The sequence below is a fragment of the Acipenser ruthenus genome, chromosome 41, assembly GCF_902713425.1.
Source record: "Acipenser ruthenus chromosome 41, fAciRut3.2 maternal haplotype, whole genome shotgun sequence".
Classification (NCBI taxonomy): Eukaryota; Metazoa; Chordata; class Actinopteri; order Acipenseriformes; family Acipenseridae; genus Acipenser; species Acipenser ruthenus.
In genome coordinates this window covers 2,695,412-2,723,214 of record NC_081229.1, presented here as the reverse complement: position 1 = coordinate 2,723,214, position 27,803 = coordinate 2,695,412, and the positions used below count along the sequence as shown (strand labels likewise).

The 27,803-nt window shown below is 39.1% G+C and overlaps 3 protein-coding genes across 6 annotated transcripts in view; all 3 read left to right on the top strand.

Moving 5' to 3' along the window:
- The first annotated feature begins 2,090 nt into the window (after positions 1 to 2,090).
- LOC117433934 (V-set and immunoglobulin domain-containing protein 10-like) lies at positions 2,091 to 16,080 on the top strand. Its single transcript, XM_034917424.2, has 13 exons — positions 2,091 to 2,360; positions 6,308 to 6,634; positions 6,799 to 7,065; positions 7,776 to 8,042; positions 8,608 to 8,877; positions 9,170 to 9,454; positions 10,018 to 10,266; positions 10,698 to 10,976; positions 11,243 to 11,545; positions 12,657 to 12,776; positions 13,173 to 13,213; positions 13,478 to 13,594; positions 14,157 to 16,080. Exons 1-13 carry the CDS (start codon positions 2,297 to 2,299, stop codon positions 14,223 to 14,225), a joined length of 2,658 nt encoding a protein of 885 aa, XP_034773315.2. The 5' UTR covers positions 2,091 to 2,296; the 3' UTR covers positions 14,226 to 16,080.
- Positions 16,081 to 17,212: 1,132 nt separating this feature from the next.
- On the top strand, positions 17,213 to 22,251 carry LOC117433756 (lens fiber membrane intrinsic protein-like). Of its 2 annotated transcripts, none has more exons than XM_034056158.3 (5): positions 17,213 to 17,338; positions 18,593 to 18,836; positions 20,079 to 20,228; positions 20,811 to 20,945; positions 21,882 to 22,251. In XM_034056158.3, the coding sequence occupies exons 2-5, from the start codon at positions 18,662 to 18,664 to the stop codon at positions 21,941 to 21,943; spliced, it is 522 nt and encodes a 173-aa protein (XP_033912049.1). In that variant the 5' UTR covers positions 17,213 to 17,338; positions 18,593 to 18,661; the 3' UTR covers positions 21,944 to 22,251. The 2 variants fall into 2 exon arrangements, with proteins under 2 accessions (XP_033912049.1, XP_033912048.1); XM_034056157.3 differs by having other exon boundaries at positions 17,222 to 17,338; positions 18,614 to 18,836.
- A 192-nt stretch (positions 22,252 to 22,443) lies between these two features.
- The window catches only part of LOC117434162 (DNA repair protein XRCC1-like), a 28,982-nt gene continuing 23,622 nt past the window's right edge, over positions 22,444 to 27,803 (top strand). For all 3 annotated transcript variants that reach the window (XM_034917452.2, XM_034917453.2, XM_034917451.2), the window contains exons 1-3: positions 22,444 to 22,979; positions 24,056 to 24,148; positions 27,069 to 27,176. In XM_034917452.2, coding sequence (XP_034773343.2) covers positions 22,929 to 22,979; positions 24,056 to 24,148; positions 27,069 to 27,176 — 252 coding nt within the window. In that variant the 5' untranslated portion in view covers positions 22,444 to 22,928. The remainder of the gene's footprint in view (positions 22,980 to 24,055; positions 24,149 to 27,068; positions 27,177 to 27,803) is intronic.

The following is a 27,803-nucleotide window of genomic DNA, read 5'->3' as shown; positions in this document are numbered from 1 at the left end:
TGCATGGATAGTAAACAGATATGGTTGCAGTACCACTTCGAGTTCATAATTAAAATGTGTCGCTTGCATTTGAAAAAAGATACCAAGATATTTTGAAAGCAAGGGATATTAAACAAATTTCCCTCCTCCCTTTTGTTCTGCTATAAAACGACAGTGGAATGGACTTTTCCGTTTCTATAGTGATCACAAGTCAGAATATCCTACAGCAGTACAGAATTGGTATATCCTGCGATATATCTGGCGTAGGCTTTACTTTTTAAACCTCAGCACTGCCCTAGTACACACGTTTAGTGAGTGAGCGGGAGTTGTTATTGAGGTTCCTGTAGCTGAGTAGTTCTGTTCCCATGCAAATTTATGCAACGCTCCTGTTCACTTTCGTTCATTGTTTTGTTGTCTGTCAGGTTTGCAAAGAGGAGTGCACGTGACGTCAGCATGCCCTTGTTCTCGGAAAAGCTTGAATATTCTGCAATATGGTTGGTTAACAGACTTGCAGAATAATGTAATAAATATGAGCTTGTGAGGAGGTAACACCCTTTAAAATATATATCAAAATAACTTTTAAAATGGAATACACCTAAGCAAATAGCAGGTGTTTGGGCGATTTTCTATTACATCATGCTGCTGTTTGCTTATTTAATACATTAAGTCGCATTGGTTAAAAATTGCTTAACTTTATCTCTGTCTAAGGCTCTCTCGGTAAACAGCCCGTCGCATTCTTTTTTTAAACAATCTCCTAAAATAAACTAACAGCTGGTATTTAAGTTCAGGCATTAGGGCTCAATAAACGTTTATTTAACACATTCCTGCGTAGAAATAGCCTACTTAGGTGTTCGACGTCGCGTACAGATTCGTTCGACCTTATTCTTGAAGCATCAAAGAACGAGGGTGTAAGAGAAAGGAAACAAACAAACAAATATTTAATTACGCATGACACTGAAACTATAAACGTCTGCGCTCGAAACTATAGAGCCGGTCCTGACAATGCAGAGAAACAGGTTCCTGTGTTCTGCCCGGCGATCGCGCACAGTAACGGCACTCGAGTGAACTGCATGGGAGAAACTGTTAATTGTATTATTATTATAATTTCCCCCCTTAGTTTGCCAACAGTTATCAACTTTCACAAACAATAATATTGTATAATTTACAGTAACACAGTGAAATATATTGCGCAATAGACAATACGATGTATTTTTTGTTTACTTAGCAGACGCCTTTATTCAAGGCGACTTACAGAGACTAGGATGTGTGAACTATGCATCAGCTGCAGAGTCACTTACAATTACGTCTCACCCGAAAGACGGAGCACAAGGAGGTGAAGTGACTTGCTCAGGGTCACACAATGAGTCAATGGCTGAAGTGGGATTTGAACCGGGGACCTCCTGGTTACAAGCCTGTTTCTTTAACCACTGGACCACACAGCCTCCCTAGATGCAGATAGAAAACAGCTACTTTTCATATACGAAATATATCAGTATGTATAATTATAGATTGTAATATATTCAAATACATGTTACAATGTTTCCACGTACTGCATAATACTATACAACAAACGTGGTGATGCAGACTAGGACATGAATTCCTGTATTCATTCTATCTATCTATCTATCTATCTATCTATCTATCTATCTATCTATCTATCTATCTATCTATCTATCTATCTATCTATCTATCTATCGTGATAAATCTCTGTGCGTGGCGATTTGATCTGTGTCCTGCCGCGGAGCCTGAAAAACAGCGACTCAAAAAGCCATTTACAGTATTCAGGTTCTGCCAGTTAGACCCAACTGTAAATATCAGAATATAAACAAGCTCAGTGTTACATAATTAAAGATCTATTTTTTTTTTAGTTCTGTAACTCAGCCATAACTAATAAACACAGCTGAATTTAGAAATACACCTTCGAAACCATTGTCTCGTATTATAATACAAGATAAATCAAAAGTTAAATTATTACTGTTGAAAATTGTACCCGTTTTATGAACTATTTCTCGGCGCCGTCGCTGAAGTGCTGTGAGGAAACCAAACGTCACGCCCAGAGACATACCTGTCCGATCACTTTTTGGATTGGCCAGGTAAAGTTACGTCATTCGAATACGCTCAAGAAGGAGGGTGTTGTCAGAATACGCCAACAGTACCTGTCAGGTCATACTGGAAAAACTGCACATTACTAAGATTGGGTTGACAATAGGGCTAATTACTACAGCTGTACTTACCGAAGTGGGATATATTTCAACTACAGGACGCAACATTTCTTAGCAGTTTTTACAAAGGAAAAAAATAACCACATCTCAGCTAGATGGCTAGAAACAGCTGCCAATTCACCTGCCATGTTGTTGTCATACTGTTTTTGCTTGTGTTCGGTAAGTGTTTCTTTGTCGAAACTCGTTTTTATTGTTTGAAGGCTTTTTAATATTTTTTCCGTGAACGAACTGGACCGTTTTGTTATGGCAACCTCGAGCTACGAGAATCAGTGTTGGTATAATAAGCCACAATAGATTTGTCTATATTCAAAACAGCCCATCTGTGCCTTTGTCAGTCTGTTTTGTTAAGAACTCCTTTCGATTCTTACTTTGAAGAACCTATATTCGTTTATTGTACTCCACGCAGGGAGTTTTTGTAGTGTTGTTTGATATTTACCCTGGCTAACGGGTTTGTAAATCTATAAAAGCAAATAAGTCTAAACTTTTGTGAGTTTATTGAGCCTGGATCAACTTCAAGTTTGTATTTACAGCTGAGCAACAACGCTGTAAATAACTCTTCTCCAGTAATGAAGAGCTCATCTATTGTGTGGAGTCTTTTCAATTGTTTTTTGCAAGCAGCAGAATGGTGACGCACTTAAGAGACGCACACACGTTGTTAGAGACTGTTTACAGATATTGCATTCCTTGTTGGTGTCTTGTAAGCATGTCTGTTATTTAGTTATTACACAACATCAGGGCACTGCTCCCCCATTGTGTTCAATGGAGGTCAGCCGTTCAGTTATTGCTCAATAACAGAAATGCAAATACAGCTGAAAAGATGACAGACTCTCTTATCTGTAGTTTCGCATTCTTCACACAGAAAACCCCTGTGGGGAGACAAACGATAATTCTAGTGGTCTTTATAGTAGTGCTGTGAACCTTAAAAATAAAACAGAAACAAAACTAGAAATGGAGACCAGATATCACGAATGATGTGTGATGGAGGGAATTATTTATTTGGGTAGAACCTGTTTATTCAGCTTTCTAAAGGAGCCACTTCACAGGCTCTGATCCTTGTGTGGTGAGTTGAGGTTAAAAGTTCAGTTGCAGCAAATGCAGATGAGCCTGGCTCTTTTGTGTAGTGTTTGAGATTGCTGTGCGTGGTTGCCAGTTCACACCCAGCCTCTGCCCTGTTACATTAGCACTAAAAAAAGACTCTCTTCATATTTGCATGCAGAGAGGTAGAGACTGGATCGTGATGATGAATGCATTGTTTAAACATGCATGGGAAAGTGGAAGATCAGAAGTGCTTCTAAAACCATTCCCGCACAGTTCTGGCATAACGGATGGGTGCCATCAAGGCACAAGTCCGTCATTGCTTCATTAAACTGTGGTATTTGTTCAGCCTTTCAGAGCAGTCAAGGAGAACGTGCCCCACACCAGGGCGATGCCGTATGTGTGGTTCAGTGGTTAAAGAAAATGGTTTGTAACCAGGAGGTCCCTGGTTCAAATCCCACCTCAGCCACTGACTCACTGTGTGACCCTAAGCAAGTCACTTAACCTCCTTGTGCTCCGTCTTTCGGGTGAGACGTAGTTGTAAGTGACTCTGCAGCTGATGCCTAGTTCACACACCCTTTGTAAGTCACCTTGGATAAAGGCGTCTGCTAAATAAACAAATAATAATCTAACAGGCAGGTCCTCATGAAGTGGCCATGGCCATGTCGCACTTAATTTTTTTTTTTTTTTGTGAACAGGATTGTCTTCATTAATAAAATGCTGATTGCTCTCATTTTTACTATGGAGGCAGTAGGGATATTTTACTGATGTTGTATTTATTACACTGTAAAGATACCTGTAAGAAAAAGTGCCGACTAGGTCTGACCTTGCTGCTGCTGCTGCTTGCTTTATCATGAGAATTGACTGCCTTGGATATGGGATTTTTGCACAGAGGGATGCTTTATTAGATTTCAGTTTCTAATCTGTAAAAAGAAAGACTTGGTTTGAAACGAGCTTTTGTTTTTCCTGTAGTGTGGCATTCCTAAAAGGGAAGGGCGTACCGAGTCTTTTTCAGGCTTTACAAGCAGCATGAAGACCCATCTACGCATTGTAACCAAACAGGCCAGTCCTGCAGAAGGTGGCGCCACCAAAACGATTCAGAGACTTCTCTTAAGCTTCAGTATCTGTTTGATTCAATCTAGTGTAGTACCAGAAATCATGTAAAATACTGGACATATACTGTAGGCATCTTTCAAAACTACACATCTTTTTACTCAGTTTTTCATTAAGTATATGAAAAACTACAATGCGGTGGTGTGTAATTCAATATGTTAACGTAACATTATTCAGAAGGTTTCGACTTCATGAAGCAAAATGAGTTCATTCTATAGGGTGATGCAATTTTAGCCATCGCTGTACAGCTCACCCGCCTGTACTCTCACATTAGCTGTGACAAACCTGTTTTTAATCTGCTGGGAAACACCCACAGTGTACACTGTTCCAGAAGTGGAAAAACCCAATGCTGTCCTCCACACCAATATACACTATCTGTTACAGGAAGCCTTACCCTGATGCGGGTTGTTCATTCGTTAACAGAACAGCTATCTAGGAGCACCTACTGTAGGATTCTATGAGTGTAGATTTTTACCAGGAAGTTATACAAAGTTGTGATCAATCTGAGTTAAGTTCATTGCTGCGATACTGTTGGATTTTTGTTCCTGTTGAATACACATTTAAATAAAATATTTTATTACAAATAAGACCACTGGGTATTATTAGTTAAAACTGTTTTAAATGTACCTTTTTAACATTAAAACAGCATGCAAAGTATTGGTAGCTGATCTTCTTATCCTCTGTATGTATGTCGCTCTTCACATTTTTTTAAATATATATATATAGAGAGAATTCCTAATTCACTTGTCATGAAACATGGCCTTCACATGATTTAGCATTGAGAATTTCAGATTCTGTGGATGTATAGGGGTGACTGTCCATTCATCCATCCTCTGTCTGTCACACAGTTATGCACAGAGAATCGCTTATCAGGTTGCGATTAAACATTTCATTGCTAATTCTTATTCTGTGCTCTAGATCTATACCGTGCTCCATAACTTTTCCATCCTATTGATGGCACTCATTGTGAATTCACAGCTATGGTGGGGGATGTACGTTACTGACATGCTAGCTAGCTCCGACTTGACCTCTGAACCATGCGTGGCAAAACATAAAATCCACATAGTTCGTATTACTTTTCGCATATTTCATTGTTGGAGTATCACAAATTGTGTTACTATTGTACATAAAAAATATATGCCTTTGATCAAATCTGGCAAATGTGTGCTTTACTGAAAGCTGTTGTAAATATGAAAAGCTGGCAGAATATACCTTTTCAATTAGGCATACAAGTTAATAATAATAATAATAATAATAATAATAATAATAATAATAATAATAATAATAATAATAATAATAATAATAATAATAATATTGATGATGATGATGTGGAGTAGTGGTTAGGACTCTGGACTCTTAACCGGAGGGTCGTGGGTTCAATCCCAGGTGGGGGACAATGCTGCTGTACCCTTGAGCAAGGTACTTTACCTAGATTGCTCCAGTAAAAAAAAAACAAAAAAAACAACTGTATAAATGGGTAATTGTATGTAAAAAAAAAAAAACGTAATTGTATGTAAAAATAATGTGATATCTTGTAACAATTGTAAGTCACCCTGGATAAGGGCATCTGCTAAGAAATAAATAATAATAATGATGATGATAATAAATGTTTTGGCTAAATATGTGAAACAAAGGAAGTGCTTCTCAATTTGAACAGTGCTTAGCAACGATCTCCACGTTTCAACATGCTCTGCCATTATAGGGCTTGAGGACCATGGGGTTCCTAAGACAGGTCCTACTGCCCAGCTGTACTGCATTGGCTCAGGGCAGTCAGGGCAGTCTGGCGAAGCAGAAAGCTCTATTTAAATTCAAGGGGAGGCACAGGGCTTGTATCGTTGATTGGCGCTGCAGTACCAAGCAGTCATTGGTGGGGTCGTAAGCTATTTAATCACAGGAGAGGAGAAGGTTTCATTTGCTGTGTCCTATAAGCAGTCATTCCAATCTCTTTTATTTTGCAGGTGAAGTAGATGGTGTCACCATTACAGTCCCCAACCCCACTGTCAGTGCAGAAGCTGGCACCGATGCAGTTCTTATGGTCAGTTTCACCAGTGGGACAAATCCCTATGTGTCCTGGGAACTGGATCTGTCCATTGCTTCATGGACCATCAACTCGGACCAGCCAGCAGACATCGCTCAGGCATACAAGGGCCGGCTAACGATCGACACTAAAGCCCCCTCTCTCACACTGAATAAGGTCACTACTGCTGATGCTAGGGACTACAAAGTCACTATGCGGGCAACTGGGGAATCCAGTGATGAGAAATTAATCAAACTCAATGTGTATGGTAAGGAAAATATCTAGCAAATAGCTTAACTATATATATTTTTTGTAGTATTTATTAGTTTTTTTGATTTGGCGGGGGGAAAGATCTGGTGGGTAAAATGTAAAATAATATCATGTTGTGTTCAAGTGGCTGATCTAGTAGTCATTTTGTTCCCCCCTCTGCAGAAAGGATTACGTCAGTAAATGTGAACATATCTCCAGCGGATCCGGTTGAAGGAAAGGATGTCACGATGACTTGTCAGATCACAGGGACGGGCACAAAATACTCGTGGAAGGTGAACGAAACACCGGTGATTGTGGACAGCCGGCATGTGGCCTCAGGAAACACACTGACCATCAAGTCACTGGTCAGGACTGACAAGGGCCAGTACAGCTGCACTGCTGAAAACCCAATTAACAGCCTGAGAAACAGCGTTGATCTGATCGTTTACTGTGAGTAGAGTTTCCATTACTATTTCAAACCCTTATGTATCACAAGCTTTAAATGTCTTCATGCATGCTAAGAAGATGAAGTTGGATGTGTCAGAGTATAGTCCCCCCCTCATTGTACAGCTGTGGTCAAAAGTTTTGCATCACCTAGAATTTTAGGGGGAAAAAAGAACAATATATATATATATATATATATATATATATATATATATATATATATACAGGAAGCAATAGTAGTAGTACAGTATTTCATGTTAGATTTCGAAATGTCACATTTTTTTAATTTTTGTCAGTTTTCTTGTTAATTATATGGAAAACTACAAAGCGGCATGTAATTCAATATGTGAACGTGACATAATTCAGCAGGTTTCGTTCAACTTTATGAAGCAAAATGAGTTCATTCTATAGGGGGAGAGGGTCCCAACTTGGGGTGTAGCAGCATAACAAGGGTTTGAATTTACACGACAACAAAGGGATAGATTCTCAAAGCTATTTGACTTAAAATCATAATTTTTTCAGTATGTAAAAATGCACCCAAAAAACTTACAAAACACGAAACTCCGAATTGTAATAGTGGGGTTTGCAATTTTGTATTTTAGAATTTGACCTATTGCTAATGATATTTGTAAAGAAGTAAAGGGCTCTAACAATCTAGCCCTGTATGTTTTAAGATGGAGAATTATTCAAAGCAAGCTCCGGTTCTCTTCCTGTAGATGGTCCGGATGATCCTGTGATCAAAGTGGACAATGCCAATGCTGGGACGCAGCACAATGCACTGGTGGGGTCAACTGTCCAGCTGGACTGCGTGTCAGAGTCCCTGCCCGTGTCATACAACTGGAAATACAACTCTGTGAGTACAGCCGGTGGGAGCAAGACACTGTCCAACATCCAGAGGAACCAGGAGGGGGACTACGTCTGCGAAGTGTCTAACGCCAAGACCACTCTCACAAAGAGCAAAACCATCACCATCAAAGTGTACGGTGAGTGAAAAAATAAAACTGTGTCCATTAAGCACATACACTGTAGTGAAGCAGACCTACGTCTTCATCAGTGTTAAAACTATAAGAAACTAACAACCCCATTTTTATTTAAAAAAAAAAATCACTATATAGGGTCTCAAATGTGTAGTTTTGAAAGAAATCTATGTTTTAGCAAACGTGCTTATTTCAATATTAAAATAGGATATCTGGTACTATACTAGGTTAAGGAAATCAAGCCTTGCTTTCAGATAGCACTTTCCTGGTCATTTCACCTGGAGAGTGAAATTGTCCCCACCCCTTCAGGGCATTCTTTCCTGTCAGTAACCAACCAGCTGCTTTCCCCTAATGATTGACATGATTGGGTTCGGCATAAGGCAGAAAGTACATGGGAGATTTTTCTTTCCGTTGGATTACCACCTCCTTGATAAAGCGTCAAAATAAAAGCCCTTCGTCTTCAACCCCAATCCAGTCGACACGCGTTTCAATCTGCGCTCCCGTCACTGTCACTAAGGATTGGAAACTCAGTCATGCCTTTATCAGAGTCGCTGATTCTCTCTCCCGACAGATATGATCCAAGGGCTGAGTGTGTCGACAATCCCGGTGAACCCAAAGGAGGGGGATGCGCAGGTGGAGATAACCTACGCCACGGATAAGGGTTCAGGCACAGCCATGTGGCTGAAGGATGGAACAGCACTGCCCAACGACCCGCGATACACTGTCACTGCCAACTCCCTAAAAATCAACAGCCCTGGCCGGTCTGACTCTGGGGTCTATACCTGCAACCTGACCAACCCCTTTAGCACTAGCACTATCCAGAAGACCATCAGCATCTTCTGTGAGTAACTTCTACTGTACATATCTTGACATGTGGGGACAACTGGAGGCTTGGTGGTTCAGTGGTTAAAGAAAAGGGCTTAATACCAGGAGGTCCCGGGTTCAAATCCCAGCTCAGCCGCTGTCTCACTGTGTATGACCCTGAGCAAGTCACTGAACCTCCTTGTAGCCCAATAAGGTGAGCTGTCCTCTCTAGTTCGAAAACCTGATCTCTCTCTCTCTCTCTCTCTCTCTCTCTCTCTCTCTCTCTCTCTCTCTCTCTCTCTCTCTCTCTCTCTCTCTCTCTCTCTCAGATGGCCCAGAGAAGCCACAGATATCTGCTACTTCAGTGGAGAATCCTGATCCTCTGAAGTACGTCCTGGTTGGCACCACTGTGTTACTGAAATGCAAGGCTGAGTGTGATCCCCCTGCCACCTATTACTGGAACGTGGGAAACCAGGATGATCCCAATGTGCCTGAGGGAGCCACTCTGAACCTGACCAACATCCAGGCGAACCAGGCGGGCAGCTACACCTGCATCGCCGTGAACGACAAGATCAACAAGAGGGTGCGCAATGTCGTGCCCCTCAACGTCTACCGTAAGAGAAGCCGTCATAAGAGTCATGTTCCATTAGAATGTATTGAGAGCAACTATACTTACAGTTTTGTCAAGAGTGGTGACAATGTATGTATGTCTTTACCCTTTAAGGTACAAGGGACACATGCTAACTTTTGCAATGAGGTGCACGAAACAGGGTTTACAATTTAGTGATGGGTTGGATCTGGTCAACCCTCAAATGTATTTTAAAAGGAAACCGTTGGAACAGTACCAGCAGTAGGTTGACTAATCTGATGTACAGCAATTTTCATACTTGTCGTATCCTAAAATATTTCGTTACTGTACACTTTTGTCATCCAGTTCATGGATGTTTTTTTTTTTTTCATACGGTTCATCATTTGATAACTGATTCATTCTCACCTGCAGACAAAAAGGTACCAGATCTAGAATCCAGGGCGATCCGGCACAAATTAACCCTGTGGTTACTGGAAAAAAAAAAAGATAAAACTAGAAAATTTGAAAAGCTGACGAGCTGACGTTGGGATAGCGTGATGTTTTGCAGTCTTCTATTTACACCCCTGTGTCTGTCTCTCTGCCTCTCAGAGAAGCCTGTGAGTGCTGGACCCACATGCTCGATGACGCCGGTGAATTCTGATCTGCAGTTTCGCTGCTCTTGGCTGGGTGGCATTCCGAAGGTCTCGCTGAAGTTCCTCGGACTTTCTGAGGTAAAAGAGGCCAGCGAAACTCTGGATCAGACCGAGACTGCAGCCAAACTACCTGCGCTCAACGGCAAAGCAATCACCTGCGTGGGAACGCATCCCATAGCTCCCAACAACTGCTCCATCACTCCCAGTAAGAACTTGATATTTAACAGGAACTTACTTCTTAGTAAGTTTATTTTAATATTGCTACTTAAGGCTCACTGATACTCTATTGCTCACTGCAATCCAGGTCTACAGCTATGGCTAAATGTTTTGCATCACCTAGAATTTTAGGATTGAGACATTAATTTAAAAAAACAAAACTATATGAGCATAATTTAGATTTAACATCTACTAACATTTATTTAACATCATGTAATCATAGAAACTACAACATTCTATTGCATTAATTCTCGCAGAAACCATGATAATAGTAAAGTAGTATTTCATGTTAGATTTCGAAATGTCCGTTTTTTCATTAAGCATATAGGAAAACTGCAAAGCGGTGTGTAATTCCATACGTTAACATAACAAAAATAATTTGGCCATAACTGTAGGTTTATTTGATGTGTTCTGTTTTAGGGTCTCCAGAAGGCATCCTGCCATCACACAGTGCCACAGCGCAACCCTCTGGCAAAGTCTCTGTGACAATTTCCTGTAAGGGAAGCTCCCAGCCCCCGGCCACTGTCACATGGTCTAAAGCAGGACAGCTGCTGACCTCAGGAGGGATCTACACCATAAGCAATGACACCACAGATCTGACCATCACTGGCTTCAATATCAGTGGGGGTGATCTGGCAACATACACCTGTGTCAGCACAAACCTGCTGGGCTCTCAGAAAAGCTCCATCAACCTGACAGGTACTCATGACTCCCGAATACTGTTTCCACACTAGGCTGAGGTTTCGTTGTTGCTGTAAGCCCTCAAATGGCTCCTCCATATCAGTGATACAATGTTTTTCACTTTTCCTGTCTCCAAACCTTTCAGTCACACCTGTTAAACCAGGAACGGTACATTTTGGTTCCCTTTTTGAGTACTTCCTAATCTTTCAGTAAATAAAATGACAATGAACTCTTTGTGAGCACCACTGTTAAAACCCAGACTGCGTTTCCTTTTCTGTACACAGGCCCGGCGATTTCCAAGTCTAGCATATTGGTGAACCCGGCTCACACCGTGGTCACGTTAACCTGGGAGACTCCAAGAGATTCGGTTGTCACGGGATTCGATGTGCAGATGACAGGCCCCGCCCTGCAGAGAAGCTCCATCTCCAGAGCCGCCACTGATTGGAGGACCATTCAGACGAAGGGGCCGGAAGCTCGCAACACTGACATCTCTCCCCTCCAACCAGGAGAGATTTACCAATTCCGGGTTAAACCAATGGTGGGCCAAAACGAGGGGCCACCCTCAGAGACATACAGTTTGGGCCAGGGTGAGTGGCCATAGCTGCTTTAAAACTAGGCTGTCAATATTAATTGTAATCTCACTGGTTAATGTTTTTTATTAATTACTTATCCTTTGGATTTTAAATGTGTGTGATCTATAAGATTTTAATAATGTTTTTAGATGTTTAAGAAGGTCGTTGATGACAATTTCATTTGAAATACTGCTTATAGCCTCAAATCCATACCCGCTTGTTATAAATATGGCATAATCAGAATTGGCCAAGAAAAATCACAACCCGTGCTTCCCCAACTCATTGGCGTTTCTTTTCAAATTTGATTAGAAATATATATTAAATTGGTGAGTGTCTATATTTATGCACAGGGTGATTAGAAAGTCAGTTTATCACATCAATGATGTGGTGTGTTGATGTGATAAACTTACTTTCAAATCACCCTGTATATAGATGTATTATTTAAGGTACAAACTGTCATTGTATTGTCATTTCAAAGTTGTTTATTTATTAATGTATGTCATTTAATTTATCGAACACTATCAGATATGAAAATGACTGATAATGCAATGCCTCAAACTAGCCCTGCACCCAGCCATGGGTTTTAGAACTACCTTCAATTAAGTATATTTTTACATAACTAGGGGGCATTGTTTTTCCTGCCTTATAGATGCATGAACAACTCCTATTAAAAAACCTACAGACTCAAAGTGTGAGTTGTGATGTGATTAGTACAATCATTTCAGACCACATTTACAGTAGGCTTGACACTTCAATAATATACCTAAACAAGGCCAGTTCTGAAATCCAGAAATGGAAGCAGGGCTAGTGTGACTTTCAAGCCCTGATTATCTTAAACAGGGGTGTGTCCCTATTTGGTCTTTCCTATCCTAGTCTTTGTTCCATGCCTATTCCAAATTGTTTAACCAATAAAACCTTAATCCACGCCCTAAATTAGTTAATTATTTCATTTTACGTGTTAGACCCTGAATGGAATGGCCCTCTAGGCCGTGATTGGCCACCACTATTTCTGAAAGCATTGTGCCAATACTTAAGGGCACCAACATACATCAGCGCCACCTGCTGGACACTTAAAGCATAACTGCTGACATGTCGATACTGATCCAGCTTGCTGTGTCTCTGTCAGATCCGGGATTGAGTGCAGGTGCGATCGCTGGGATTGTGATCGGGTCTGTCTTCGGATTCCTCCTCCTGTTGCTTCTCTTGATTCTTCTTATCCTGTGTTGTCTGCGTAGGAAAAAGCAACGTGAGTATATTTCTACAGTTCTCCAAGACGTATTGGAACAGATCGGGGTACCAGTGGCTTACCCGGTAAACGTAATACCTTGTGGCGTGTGGAGTGAGTCATGTAATCAGGAGCTCCCTGGTTTGAATCCTGGTTGAGCCAAGTTGCTGATCTTAGTTGGGGGACCCACTGGAGTAAAATGACCTAGGGATGGTGGAGTAGCTGGGTTTTGCAGGTGATAAACAAGTTATTTTTGTATAGAAAGGTTTAATTTACAAACTCGCAGCTGCGAGAGGGCAGAAATTACAGGTCATTAAAATTCAATTGCTGTGTGTTTATATTATGGAACAATTACACAAGTGCATCTGTTTACGGTGTGTATATATCATATCTGTTCTGCTGTGTACGCTCTCGCAGGTAAAGAACCGAAGTACCCAGTGCCGAAAACTAAAGAAAGGGTGAGTGTTTTAGTCCTAACGTTTTTTTTGTTGCATGTGTTATTGGGAGTACTAGATTGAGGTGACGTCCTGCATGGAGGTGCCTCTCTGTCGGTACATTCATTCAGCTGCATATCACATAATATTTTCCCATGCATCTTGAGGACACAAGAGGTTATTCTGCAGAATGCCAATTTAACATGTTTACCAGGATACTGGCACCTCATTGGCTTACCAAGTGACATCTAGGGGTTTGAGTTACTGACAGGCTTGTTTCTTCTACAGGTAGCAACTGGTGTCTCCCAACCAAACATCTTACTGACGGGGGGAGTGACAGCTGCAAGGAATGGGCCATCCATTGGCAATGGGAACAGGGCTTATACACCTGAGCCCTATACCCAGGTAATGATTGAACATATGATCATTAGTAGACCATTGTGACCTTGGGGGAGAGTTCAGTGAAGAGCGGCCAGTCTAATCCTTGGCTTGAGCGATGAAGTTTGTGGGAACTGGATTTATTTAGCCTAGAACAATGAGGCAGTAGGGCGAACTTGATTTGCAATTAAGCTTAAAAGGAATTGACAAAAGTTAACCCTAGACAAGCACAGCACAGAAACCAGGATCAAAAGGGCAGCGTTGGAAATGAAGTGGAAATAGAAGGTAGGAGACACTTCTTTTTACAGAAAGTGGTGAGGGGATGGAATGGGTTAGCTAGCCATGGGATTGACTTGTAAGCAATAGTAAACCATCACATGTAGCATTTACATTCATTTTCAGCTAGGGGGCGACCTTATAAGTGAACATGCATAGGCTGTAAAATATTTCCACAAAAATCAGTGTTCACTACAGTATATCACATGTTGTGTACATGTCTGTGGGCGTATACTAGCGTGCAAATCTATACGTGCCACCCTGTGCTCCCCACTCTGTTACTGACGTGTTCATTTCTCCTTTGCCATTGCAGTATGACAAGTCATCCACCCTCCCCTCCAATGTCACCCCTCCCGCTGTGCGGATGGCTACCACAGTGTAAAACTGGACTTCCTGTGGCTGTAGGTACTTCCTGGAATAAAAGTATTTTCTCAAAGCGGTGACCCGCTATAGAAACTCTCTTGAAGCACTGGACTTCGCTGAGCCCATTCAAACAAACCTGTTGGCTTTCTAAACTTCCATTTTAGAATGACTCATGCCAAGGTTTGACATTTTTGGGAGGGGTCAGGGAGCTGGGTAAAGCAGTGTTATTTTATCCCTGGTCCTCATGTACCCCTAACAGTCCAATTCTTAAGTTTGAAGCAGGTTTTGTATATGGTAAAGAACTAGAGAAATCACTTGAGCTGCACCCTGTTCTCAGAGGCTGTTTCTAATTGGGTTCTTATCTGCACTGGAAAACAATGCACATTTAAAATGCTTATTTAGTTTGTAGTTGAAAGAAAATCCTTGACCATGGGACCACAGTGGTGTCAAATCAAGAACTGACAAATGTATGCATTGAGGGCTGAATTCTGCATCTTTAAACTGAACAGGCAACTTCTTTGATACTTTTTACCAACCTGGCAAAATAAGCATTAGAAACACAAAAGCATTTAATGTAAATTGGTCCTGTCGGCTGCTTGTCCCCATTGACCCTCATTGTATAATGGGATATTAAACATGTTTGACTGGAAACATTATTTGCAATTATCATGGTACTGTAGGTCGCATTAGCACTGAAGCGATTCTAAGAACATTTTTGTAAAAAATGCTAAAATAATTTTGTATCAATATTTTTTAGACATTTTCTGCATACCTTTTAGATTTGATACTGCAGACAAATCAAGCATAGATAGCTAGAATTGGAAAATTTGTACAAAATAAAGATATTGTTACATTGTTGCGTGCTCTGTTTTTGTATCGTTCTAATTTTAAATGAAATCTAATTCGGTGTTCTGGTAACAAGGCTGTACTATGACTTTCAGGGCCAAAAATAACTTCAGATTACTTCAAATCTTGTAGCATCAGCAGGTAACAGAAGTACCTGGGCACAAATACGTCTCCCTTTAAGTAACTAATTTATTTAATATCATTAAAATTAACCTACTGGGTGTTTTTTTATATATATTCTTCTTCTTCTTCTTCTTTGTCTTCTTCTTCTTCTTCGTCTTCTTTTTGGTAATATAAAAGTAATAAGTAATCAGTAATATATTACTTCTATTAAAAAAAAGTAATCAGTAATATATATATAGATTACTTTTTTGGACCCAGCAATCTGTACTTTACTGTTATCCCTGGCCATAAAATATCATTAGAAACCTAAAATGATTATTGTCTGCAAATTGGGTTACATCTTGCATTGTAAGTAATTTAAATAGAATTACATCATTTCTTATTGAATTAATTTGAAGTACTGTGGTGCTGATTAGTATTAGATCATGTATTTATCTTTTACTTCCTTTGAAGTAATAGTAAATCATATGCTTGTTTTAAATAACATTGGAATTACCGCTGAATATAGTGTCCCCCTGTTTTGATACCAAAAGTAAGTATAACTATTTTTAACTAGTGAAATCGAAATACTATATATATATATATATATAGAGAGAGAGAGAGAGAGAGAGAGAGATTATTTATATATTTTGTCATGTCTTTAGCTTTTACATTGTAAGCCTAAATGTTTAAAAACTGAGAAATGTGGAGTTAATACTAACAAATGTACGATAAAGGACATATTGAAAACAACTCAATTGCTCTTAAATTTGTTTTACAATAAAATAACTGTTTTCTTGTGACTCTCCAAGCAGATATACAAAATGTTATCAATTATTTTTTCATGTTTGTTCATGTATATGAACTCATGCATTATGATGTTATTTTTAAATGTATGTAAAATAAATATTTAAAATCGAATAAAAGTTAATTGTATTTTTCCGTGCTATGTTTTCCCCAATGTATTTATTTGAATCATGAGGGATTTCAAAACAGAAACTTGTACATTTCAAATGTAAACCCTACTGTATTTGTGCACCATTCATTTCAAGCCCATTTGTTGCTAACTTGCTGTAATTGGCAGTTAGTTTTTACATGTTGTCCTTTTGCTATAAAATGGAGTCTCATTTTGATTTTCTGGAAAAAAAATGCTAAAATAAAAAGATAGAAACGAGGGGTTACAATATTAGGTCATATATATTTTAATACAGTTTATAATTTTATGATTTAAGATTTAAAGAGCTTTTGTTTAATGTTTACTATAGTCCACAGTACTTTTACTATAGGAATACTACACATGTGAATACTACATCAACCGTAGAGTAGATAATAGTTCATCAGTATTTAAATGTATTTAATGTACTATTTTAAAATATTTTTCTGTTTTGTCTATCTTTTTTGTAATATTATTTTTTTTTACAAAAACTTCCCCGACCAACTATTATTACTGTCTGTAATTGATTACATTATTTTATCTATCTATCTATCTATCTATCTATCTATCTATCTATCTATCTATCTATCTCTATCTGTCTGTGTCTGTCTGTCTGTCTGTCTCTATCTATATACTGTCTGCCTATCTGTCTATCTATCTATCTATCTATCTATCTATCTAATATCTATCTATGCACTGTATTTCTGTAGATCCCTATAATTATACTATATAATAGACTATATGGGCAGTCATTATTATTACAGCTGCTGATGTCCTGCTGTGTTGTGTCCATTATAAATAATAGGTGCCTCTTATTTTCTTTTAATTATCTGAAACAAATTAATTCTGCAAAGCAGCAATTTGCAGAGAATCAGGGACGCTAAAGTCCGGTCATTGTCTTCCAATTGTTGTTTGAGCCTCTGCACACAAGGCCCGACAGCCCCAGGCCTCAATTGGAATGTAGGCCTCAGCAAGTTCTATTTACCGAGAAAGAGTGCAGGCTCTGCACATTGGCTTTCCAGAAGGCAAACTGAGGGCAGCCATAGGCTGACAGGGGGTGGTCACCTGACCTAGCGGTCAGCGCCAGTGGGGAATTGTTTTTTTTTCCTGTTAAAAAGGTTTTGCCACCATCGACAAAAATGTCAAAGGGCTAACTTTTTGGAATCCGGCCTAACGGGTCTCTTTGGCTTCGTACTTGCACAGAGTTAGCAGCACTCTTGTCAGTCTCTGGAGACAACAATTCCACTCAGGTAAGCTGGTTTATTTGTTTATTTGTTTGATAATACCTAGTGGGTATTTGTATCGTCAGAATAAGTCAACAACAACAAACGTCAAACGTTTTAGGGGAAAAAAAACACATAGTGGCGCCAAAAAAAGAAACAGTTACCGGAAACCGTAAGTTTTATGAACTATCGTTTCATACTGTGTACGGTACACAATGTACGTTCTTTCACTCTCTTCCTTAGTCAGAACTGATAAAATGCATTCATTAGCCAAAATGTCTACTGTCATACACATCCTAAAAGTCACTATGTTTACTTTTCTGTTTATAACAGTTTGTTTAAAGTACTTATTTTATCCATCCAGCTGAAGTAATCCGATTACTTCCGAGGGACAAAAGTAACTGAGATTACTTTTTATTACTTCACTTGGAAGCCGTGAGCCTATGTTTCAAAAGAGAGAAAGCTAAATAAAAGATAAAAGTTTAAGCATTTGTGAAAATTGAATGCACAATTTAAAAGTTTTTGGAATCAACAATAAAAAGTGTACATATGTGTACAATATGTGTGTTTGGTTGTCGTCATTATTATTATTATTATTATTATTATTATTATTATTATTATTATTATTATTATTATTGACAAAAGTAATCAAGAACATATTACTTCTATACAGAAGTAATCTGTAATATGTTATAGATTACTTTTTGGAGCCAGTAATCAGTAGTAAATTGCTTTTTTGAAAGTAATTTTACATCCCTTACAAGATATATTCCTGATATCGAAGTGATACAGTCATCTTTTCTTTGTATCAGATAACTTCTTACTAAAATTAGCTATGCTATTTAATTTGTCTTATTTAACTCTATACTAAAACAAGTGTAGTATAGGGTACTATGTAAGATCCAAGCTGATTTCCATCTTACTCAAGGTCAGAGCGGACAGTTTTTCTTATCGAGAGTTTTTTTAAAAGCTCATATATACTGTGCACAGCATTCCAGCATAATAAATACATGCTATGTATTGAAAACGTTTGCCTTCCGGGATATAACCCCTGGTGGGCATAAACATTACACATGCATTTCCAAAGTATTAAAGCATTCCTATATTCAAATGGCTGCTTTGCATATTCCTTGATGCAAAACCTTTGGCCATAGCCGTACGTATATAAAAACGACATCTTCATAATCCAATATCGGTAATAACAATTGATCTGCAAGCTTTTTTTTTTGTTACATGTGTTGTGGATGTTCTTAAAAAATGAAAATTGGACAAATTGTCCAGTATCACAGGTCTTGTTTTCAGATTTCCCCTCTCTCTGGTGCCCTGTGCCCTGCTGGTTCAACCCTGAAGATGTACAGTTTCATGGGAGGAGGGCTCTTCTGCGCCATTGTCGCTAATATTCTCCTGGTGGTCTCCACGGCAACAGACTACTGGATGCAGTACCGCCTATCAGGGGCGTTTGCACACCAGGGTCTTTGGAGGTACTGCATGTCCGGGAAGTGCTACATGCAAACCGATAGCATTGGTAAGCAGCCATAATGCATGCACCCATGGGATACATGATATAGCAGGACCTTTTGACATAGCCATCTTGTAACTCTTGTACAAGGGACATACGTGTCCCTACAAATAAAATGATGCTAACTTTCTTATCTTTGCAATGAGGTAGAAGAAACAGAGTTTAAAATGTCCTGACAGGTTGGATCTGGTGGTCAGTTTCCTCTTGGCGATACTTCAGTCACTCTCAAATGCGTTTTTAAGAAGAAACCGTTGGAACAACCGCTGTATTCCTTGTGTACCTTACAGGGTTAACCATCTGTTTTATTTCAAGATTTCCTTGTAAAGTAATTGCAGCTAACAAACTAATACCATACATCTTGCACTTCCATTAGCTAAGGTGACCATATGGCTCTGTGTTCACTGGGACGGTTTGGGACATTTCAGGCTTTTCAACTCACAACCCAATGCATTCTGGTAAGTGTAGTCCTGCTTCTCTTAAAGGAAAGAGATAAGTGAATGGTACCTGAGACAGGTAAAACGTACCAGAATGCCTTGGGTTGTGAGTTGAAAAGCCTGAACTGTCCCAAACTGTCCCTGTGAACATGGAGCCATATGGTCACCTTACCATTAGCTCCATACAGTAGATCTTGAATGTGCAGTTTTGAAGCAAACAGATGTTCTAGCGCACATGTGGTGTATTTCCATTTTAAATCTATTATTATTATTATTATTATTATTATTATTATTATTATTATTATTATTATTATTATTATTATTATTATTATTATTACGGTATATTCTCAGTTTTAATGCCTTACCTTCCGGGACTTTACTGCTTTATTTCCTTAGTCATTTCAACCCAACAGTGTATTTTGAGTCAAAGCATATTACTGGCTGAAAGCATGTCAGTCAATAGTGGAAGCAGCTGGTTGGCTTATGACAGGAAAGAGAGTGTTGATGGGGGTGGGGACAATTTCACCATCCAGTTGAAATGACCAAGCGAGTACAATTGAAACATGCCATGCAAACAGAGACTTATTTAACTTGGTGTAGTATCAGATACCTTATTTTAAAATAAAAACACAAGTTTACTATAAAGTCATTTCTTTCAAAACTGCACATTTGAGAGTGAAATAGCAAATGGAAGTTCCCAAGTTTAAGGCAAAGCTTTTCATTTAGGATGGACAGTCAATTCAGTATCCCTTTCTTACTCAAGTCTTGGGGGGTTGCTGCTAGCTAAACCAATGCGCTTTCTTTCTTGATCCAGCGTACTGGAATGCAACCAGAGCTTTTATGATCCTGTCGGCAATGTCGTGCTTTGCCGGGATAATCGCTGGAATCCTGTCCTTCGCTCACTTCTCCGCCTTCGAGAGATTTAACCGTTCCTTCGCTGCTGGGATCATGTTCTTCGTCTCCAGTGAGTTCACCTTTCTTTATCCCAAGCCTCATATCCTCATCATGGGAAAACCAGGCACATAAACAAGGTTAGGACTTAAGGTGAGGGAACGCAAAGCTGCTTTGTTCCAAGTGGCTTGAAACCTGGTTCCAGGAGACCACTGGGAGACCTAGTTTGAGGTTGCTGTGTCAAACCCAAGGACCCCTGCTGTGCCATGCAATGGCCTGAAATCTAGTCTCCTGAAACCAGGTTCCAAGTGGCTTCCCTTAGCTTTAGAATGTCAGAAAGAGAAGATGTAGGGTCAGACCTAGTCAGTACTGTGACCTGGTCATATTTCAGAAAGGTAAGCAACAGTGTTCGGTCTAATCAGTGCTTCTTCAAGGTGTGTAATCTTTTCAGATCCAAAAAAGATACCAAGCAGGGTTCTTCTTCTTCTTCTTCTTCTTCTTCCTCTTCATCTTCCTCTTCATCTTCATCCTCTTCATCTTCATCTTCTTCATCTTCCTCTTCCCCTTCCTCTTCCTCTTCATCATCTTCATCTTCATCTTCTTCTTCTTCTGGTCGGTAGTTAGTAGATTGATCTGAACTCTTTCTCTCTTACAGCTCTGTTCGTACTCCTTGCCATGGCAATTTACACGGGTGTCACTGTAAATTTCCTGGGGAAGCGGTTTGGAGATTGGCGATTCTCCTGGTCTTACATCTTAGGATGGGTTGCTCTGCTAATGTCGTTCTTTGCAGGTCAGTTTTTGTCATTTAAAAAATCTGAAGTCTCCCACATCAAGATTCATTTACTAAAATTGGATTCCTGGGTGGCTGTTTACTTTAATGCGGCACTGAGTTTATTGTCCAGTTTGTGTACATACCCTAAAGGTAACTTCAGTTTCTTCCATAAACTATATGTCAAATAGGCCAACATTTCTGCTAATGCTTTCAGCTGTAGACATGGACACATGGCTTCTTTCCTGTCATTTGCCAACCAATTGCTTCCTTAATTGACTAGCATGCCTTCAGCCAGTAACATGCTTTGACCCAAAAAAAACATTCCTGAGGTGACCTGACCTAGGAAGTGCAAGTGTAACAGATTTTCTGAAAACAAGGCATGCAAACTGAGACATTTCTTTAACCGAATGTATTCCCAGATATCCTGGTTTAAAACAAAAATGCCTGTTGCTCTTTCATAATTCAACATTTGAGACCTTTATCTTTATTGAGACGTCTTTTCAGAAGCAGTGTTTGAAAAACAACACAGTAAGCAAATTAAACAGCACGCATATTCTGAAATATATTGATGATATAGTCCACATTAATCCTATTTTCATGTCTACTGCTCCTATTATGCACTGGACTTGCCTGACCTCAGCACCACGTTACTGGATCCTCAGCTAATGCACTATCCTTGCACTATTGCAGTACTCCGTCATTGTAGATATAACTGCTTGTAATCTTGTTGCATCCTAGTTCATTGATTTTAGTAGTATTATTTGCACTTACTATAAACTGCACTGTATTTAAATATGAAGCTTGCATTGTAACCCTTTACTGCTCTGTAACACCTGTAAGCCGCCTTGGATAAAGCGGCCTGCCAAATAAATAAATAAATAAATAAATAAATAAATAAATAAATAATAATAATAATAATAATAATAATAATAATAATAATGTCCTCCATTGCAGGTATATTTTATATGTGTGCCTACAGAATGCACGAATGCAGAAGGGTGCCTGGGCCTCGCTGAAAACTGGACACTTCGACCCCACACACCCTCCCCAAACTAAGACTACATCACGGGGTCTCCATTCTACACACAATATGAAAGAGGAAAGTGCTGTACAAACTCTTCAAGCTGCTTCACAAACTGACCCCGATGCTGTTCTGACCACATTAACCCTAGATTTCTTAAAGATATGAATATAAAGTAGGAATTCACATGTTAGAATGCAGTTCTGATTTTTTTTTTTTTTTAATAAAACAAAGTAAAAACGACACAAGTGTGCTGTTATTTACATCGAGCAGAATCTACAATAAACATTATTATGAACAAAACTGGTGTCTGCACTGAGTGAATTGTATTTCTGTTATATTATGTTTTTGCTTGTTTGTTTGGTTTTTTTTTTTTAATGTGTAACGTCTTAAATCACGTAATATATAAAAAAAACCTCTCAGGCAGCTAATCTATATAATAAATATTACAAAGAAACGTTCTGTATCAAGCGTCGCTGGCTATAATGTTGACGCCGGATACGTTTCACCAGTCCCGGAAGTGCTTGTTGGTTGGTTGGACACAAATTGACAACAAAAAGGAGCGCCAGACAACAGGATCGACATGAGCTGCTCAGAGACAGGGCAAGGGATTTTACAAAGAAAAATACCCAGTATAACTACATTATAAAGTCAAATGAACTCGTAATAAATTAACACACACCAAGAGAACCCCAGAAAGGCACGATTTTGTCAGAAACGACGAGGATCTAACCTCAGAATTTATGATAACCATTGATGAATCAGTGGCCTGTGTGTGTGTGTTTTGTAATGTAAGCACTGCATAAACATTGCATTTAGACTAATGTATTTAAAGCAAGAACGTTACATAATGTTAAGGTTTTAAGACGTCTGCAGTTAAATGTTTTGTTTTTTTTTTCTTTAAAAGTTTATTTTCTGTGTTTTGACGCATTTGGTGTTTAGTGTACGCGTTTCACTGTTTTTTTTTCACTGCTGAGAGAATGCCAGAAATTAAAGTAAAGCACATCGTGTCCTGTAGCAGCGAAGACAATGTAAGTGAAGCGTATTATTATTTGTATTTTTATTACACCGGTATTGCCACGCACGATTTAACCCTGTTGTCTTTAATACAATTCGCTTTATTAAAGCGTAGTGGTGTATTACAGATGACATCAACAATCTGTATTTAAACATATATTCTAGTAGTGAACACTCTCAAATCCTGGCCGAAACAAAACTCTTGTTTTCACTGTTGACAAAATGTTATTTTTACTGGCTGACTCCATTGTAGCCTAGACGAAAGAGTTATTTTTTTCGTTTTACTCATTAAAATAGGCTAGTTGTTGTGTTACAGTAAACGGTCAAAGGAACAGATTTTAAATCTGCATATATATCTACTACTGTCACTAAAAGACAGCAACCTCGGTTGTTATTAATTAGACATTTAGCAGACACTTTTATCCAAAGCCACTTACAGAGATTAGGGGGTGAACTATGCATCACAACTGCTGCTGCAGAGTCACTTGCAATAGGACCTCGGTTTTACATCTCAACCTAAGGACGGAACACAAGGAGGTTAAGTGACTTGCTCAGGGTCACACACAGTGAGTCAGTGGCTGAGCTGGGATTTGAACCGGGGACCTCCTGGTATCAAACCCCTTTCTTTAACCACTTGACCACCAAGCCTTGGTTTCAGTTACTGTACTTAAGTCAGTTTAAATAGCAACCATGCCACCATGCACAGTATTGTAATCTTATAACAAAGAGTTGACGCAGGTCATTTAAATTTGTATGATATACACGGCGCGCAGGAAGGGTGACTTTGCTTGGACACCACATTTCTTTTCAGGTGATCGTGCCTTACTTACTGGCCAAGCCAGTGGTGTCCAAAGCTGGCCCTTCCAGTCCTGGTCTTTGTTCCAACCCTGTTTTAAATTGTTTAATCCAACCAATTAAACCTGCACCATCCAGACCCTGAAGAAGTTCATTATCTGATTTTACCGGGATTGATTGGACCCCCCGAGCGAAACTGTTGAAGGCAATATCTAAGGGACTACACCTTTCATATAGATCTTTACAGATAAGCCATGCCAGGTCTGGGCTGTAACGTGTGCTCTATTGTCCTCAGACTCACAAAGCAGACAATCTGTTGAAAGCCGATACCTACAGGAAGTGGAAGTCTGCCAGGCCAGGAGAGAAGCAGATATCCGTTATCTTGCAGGTCAGTGGGGGTGGCCTTTTAACCTGCGCTTCGCAAACTTGCTTTTAGCTTTTTTGTCTTTTGAAGAATTAGCAGCTTGAAATGTCACTTTACTGTTATTACATTTCCCTTACAATTTGATGGGGTTTCAATCATTGTCAGTGGTTCTGGATTTTGTTACTTCAATATTGTGCTTTTTTTAATTTAAATATTATTTGTTTATTTAGCAGACGCCTTTATCCAAGGCGACTTACAGAGACTAGGGTGTGTGAACTATGCATCAGCTGCAGAGTCACTTACATCTACGTCTCACCCGAAAGACAGAGCACAAGGAGCTTAAGTGACTTGCTCAGGGTCACACAATGAGTCAGTGGCTGAGGTGGGATTTGAACCGGGGACCTTCTGGTTACAAGCCCTTTTCTTTAGCCACTGGACCACACAGCCTCCAGTGGCTAAAGAAACCTGGCTTTGAGTGTCTGGGGAATCCTAAGCACAGGGACAGACCAGCCCCTTCCTCATTCTCTTAATCACGTGACAATGTGACTTCTTCAGTACTGCCAGCCCCAACTTCTCTCAATTTTTACATAGAAGTGGAGATACAGAATGGAAGGCAGATGGAGGAGTTGAAAGATCACAGTGTCACGATGTTTGATTAGGATGAGAATAGCTGTTCATTCTCTGCATTTAGGGTTCTCCAGACAAGCTCCAAGCCAGGCAAAGACATATAACGACTCAATACAGGAGGAACACATGCAACACGTATGCAGCAGCTCTGCAGTGTTGAAAGGGTTAAAGACTCCACTCAAAACTGTGATTGATGGTAAAAAAAATAAATAAAAAAAGAAAGTTAACTACTCAAAACAGCCAATCAGTAAGTAAATCTATGAAAGAAAGAAAGATATGTACAACATATCGAAACGTTGGGCAGCTGGCTCTTTGAGCTAAATATATATATATATATATATATATATATATATATATATATATATACAGACGTGCTCAAATTTGTTGGTACCCCTCCACAAAAAATGAAGAATGCACAATGTTCTCTGAAATAACTTGAAACTGACAAAAGTAATTGGCATCCACCATTGTTTATTCCATATTTAATAGAAATCAGACTTTGCTTTTGATTTTTTATTCAACATAATATTGTAAATAATAAAACAAATGAAAATGGCATGGACAAAAATGATGGGACCGCTAACCTAATATTTTGTTGCACAACCTTTAGAGGCAATCACTGCAATCAAACGTTTTCTGTAGCTCTCAATGAGACTTCTGCACCTGTTAACAGGTAGTTTGGCCCACTCTTCCTGAGCAAACTGCTCCAGGTGTCTCAGGTTTGATGGGTGCCTTCTCCAGACTGCAAGTTTCAGCTCTTTCCATAGATGTTCGATAGGATTCAGATCAGGACTCATAGAAGGCCACTTCAGAATAGTCCAATGTTTTGTTCTTATCCATTCTTGGGTGCTTTTAGCTGTGTGTTTTGGGTCATTATCCTGTTGGAGGACCCATGACCTGTGACTGAGACAGAGCTTTCTGACACTGGGCAGTACGTTTCACTCCAGAATGCCTTGATAGTCTTGAGATTTCATTGTGCCCTGCACAGATTCAAGGCACCCTGTGCCAGGCGCAGCAAAGCAGCCCCAAAACATAACCGAGCCTCCTCCATGTTTCACTGTAGGTATGGTGTTCTTTTCTTTGAAAGCTTCATTTTTTCGTCTGTGAACATAGAGCTGATGTGACTTGCCAAAAAGCTCCAGTTTTGACTCATCTGTCCAAAGGACATTCTCCCAGAAGGGTTATGGCTTGTCAATATGCATTTTAGCAAATTCCAGTCTGGCTTTTTTATGTTTTTCTTTCAAAAGTGGAGTCCTCCTGGGTCTTCTTCCATGGAGCCCACTTTCGCTCAAAAAGCGACAGATGGTGCAAACAGAAACTGACGTACCTTCACCTTGGAGTTCAGCTTGTATCTCTTTGGCAGTTATCCTTGGTTCTTTTTCTACCATTCGCACTATCATTCTGTTCACTCTGGGGTCGATTTTCCTCTTGCGGCCGCGCCCAGGGAGGTTGGCTACAGTTCCACGGACCTTAAACTTCTTAATAATATTTGCAACTGTTGTCACAGGAACATCAAGCTGCTTGGAGATGGTCTTGTAGCCTTTACCTTTACCGTGCTTGTCTATTATTTTCTTTCTGATCTCCTCAGACAACTCTCTCCTTTGCTTTCTCTGGTCCATGTTCAGTGTGGTGCACACAATGATACCAAACAGCACAGTGACTACTTTTCTCCATTTAAATAGGCTGAATGACTTATTACAAGATTGGAGACATGTGTGATACTAATTAAAGAAACTAATTAGTTTGAAATATCACTATATTCCAATTATTTATTATCTTTTCTAAGGGGTACCAACAAATGTGTCCAGGCCATTTTAGAATATCTTTGTAGAATAAGCAATAATTAATCTCTTTTCACAGTTTCTTTGCTTTATTCTATGACATACCAAAGGCATGCAAGTGTACATGATAAAATAGCTTTTAATTTCATCACTTTTCAGGAGGAATGAAGCATTATTTCAATGAGCTGTAAGGGTACCAACAAATTTGAGCACGTCTGTATATATATATATATATATATATATATATATATATATATATATATATATATATATATATATATATATAATATATTAAATTTACCCATTTTTATATTTCAGAAAGTTATTTTATTAGTTTCCTATGGCAGTTATTATGTGTAGTTTTAATGCTGAAAGCTGCTTAGCACTGCATTACTGAAATGTAGTGTTGCTATTATTATTATTATTATTATTATTGTTGTTGTTTTGTTGGTTTTGTGGTGTAGGGACTTTTATTCTGTGATGTGTGTGTTTTTTGTTTTATCACGACTGACCTCAGCTCTCTGTTCTCCTTTCAGTTTGAGAAGTCGGAGCAGATCCACAGTATTGATATTGGAAATGAGGGCTCTGCGTTTGTGGAGGTGCTCGCCGGCAACTCTACTTCGATCAAAGAGCAGGATTACGAGGTAAGAAGGAGAGTCTTTATGACATCATTGCTGTGGCATTCTCAAAGCACTCCAGATCAGACCTGGAGTCGTTTATGGTTATAATTACACTGACAGCAGAATTGCTTGCTGAATTTACAATTACAATGCTATTGTGTTTAATTACAGTTACAGTAATGGCGATTTAGAATTACACCAACATAAATAGTTCCGCACATTAAAATGTTTACTCTGTTTATTCTACCAAGCAGTCATCGCAGCTACAAATACAGAAACATTTTTTCAAACAAATGGGGTCACTAAAGTGGTCGAAAATACAAAAATACCGATCTCAGTGTAAAACGCAACGTGGAACTGAGAACAATTGAACTTGGAAAGGTGTGTAATTGATCAGTTATATGCTCAAAACTGCACATTTTGAGACTTGTATAATGAATGAATGTGCATGACGGAGAAAATATATGTAACTATTTTATCAGCATCAATTACTGTAAGACAGCTCTTCAATGATTTACTCTGTGGGTAGTTACTTTGTGTTAGAACAGCAAAGGAAGTGCTAACCGTTGTTAAACTGCTGATAATTAATTTAAATTCTCATGGGCAATACCCATGTTTTCACATCTAGGGTGATTTTCACCCACTGTTCTA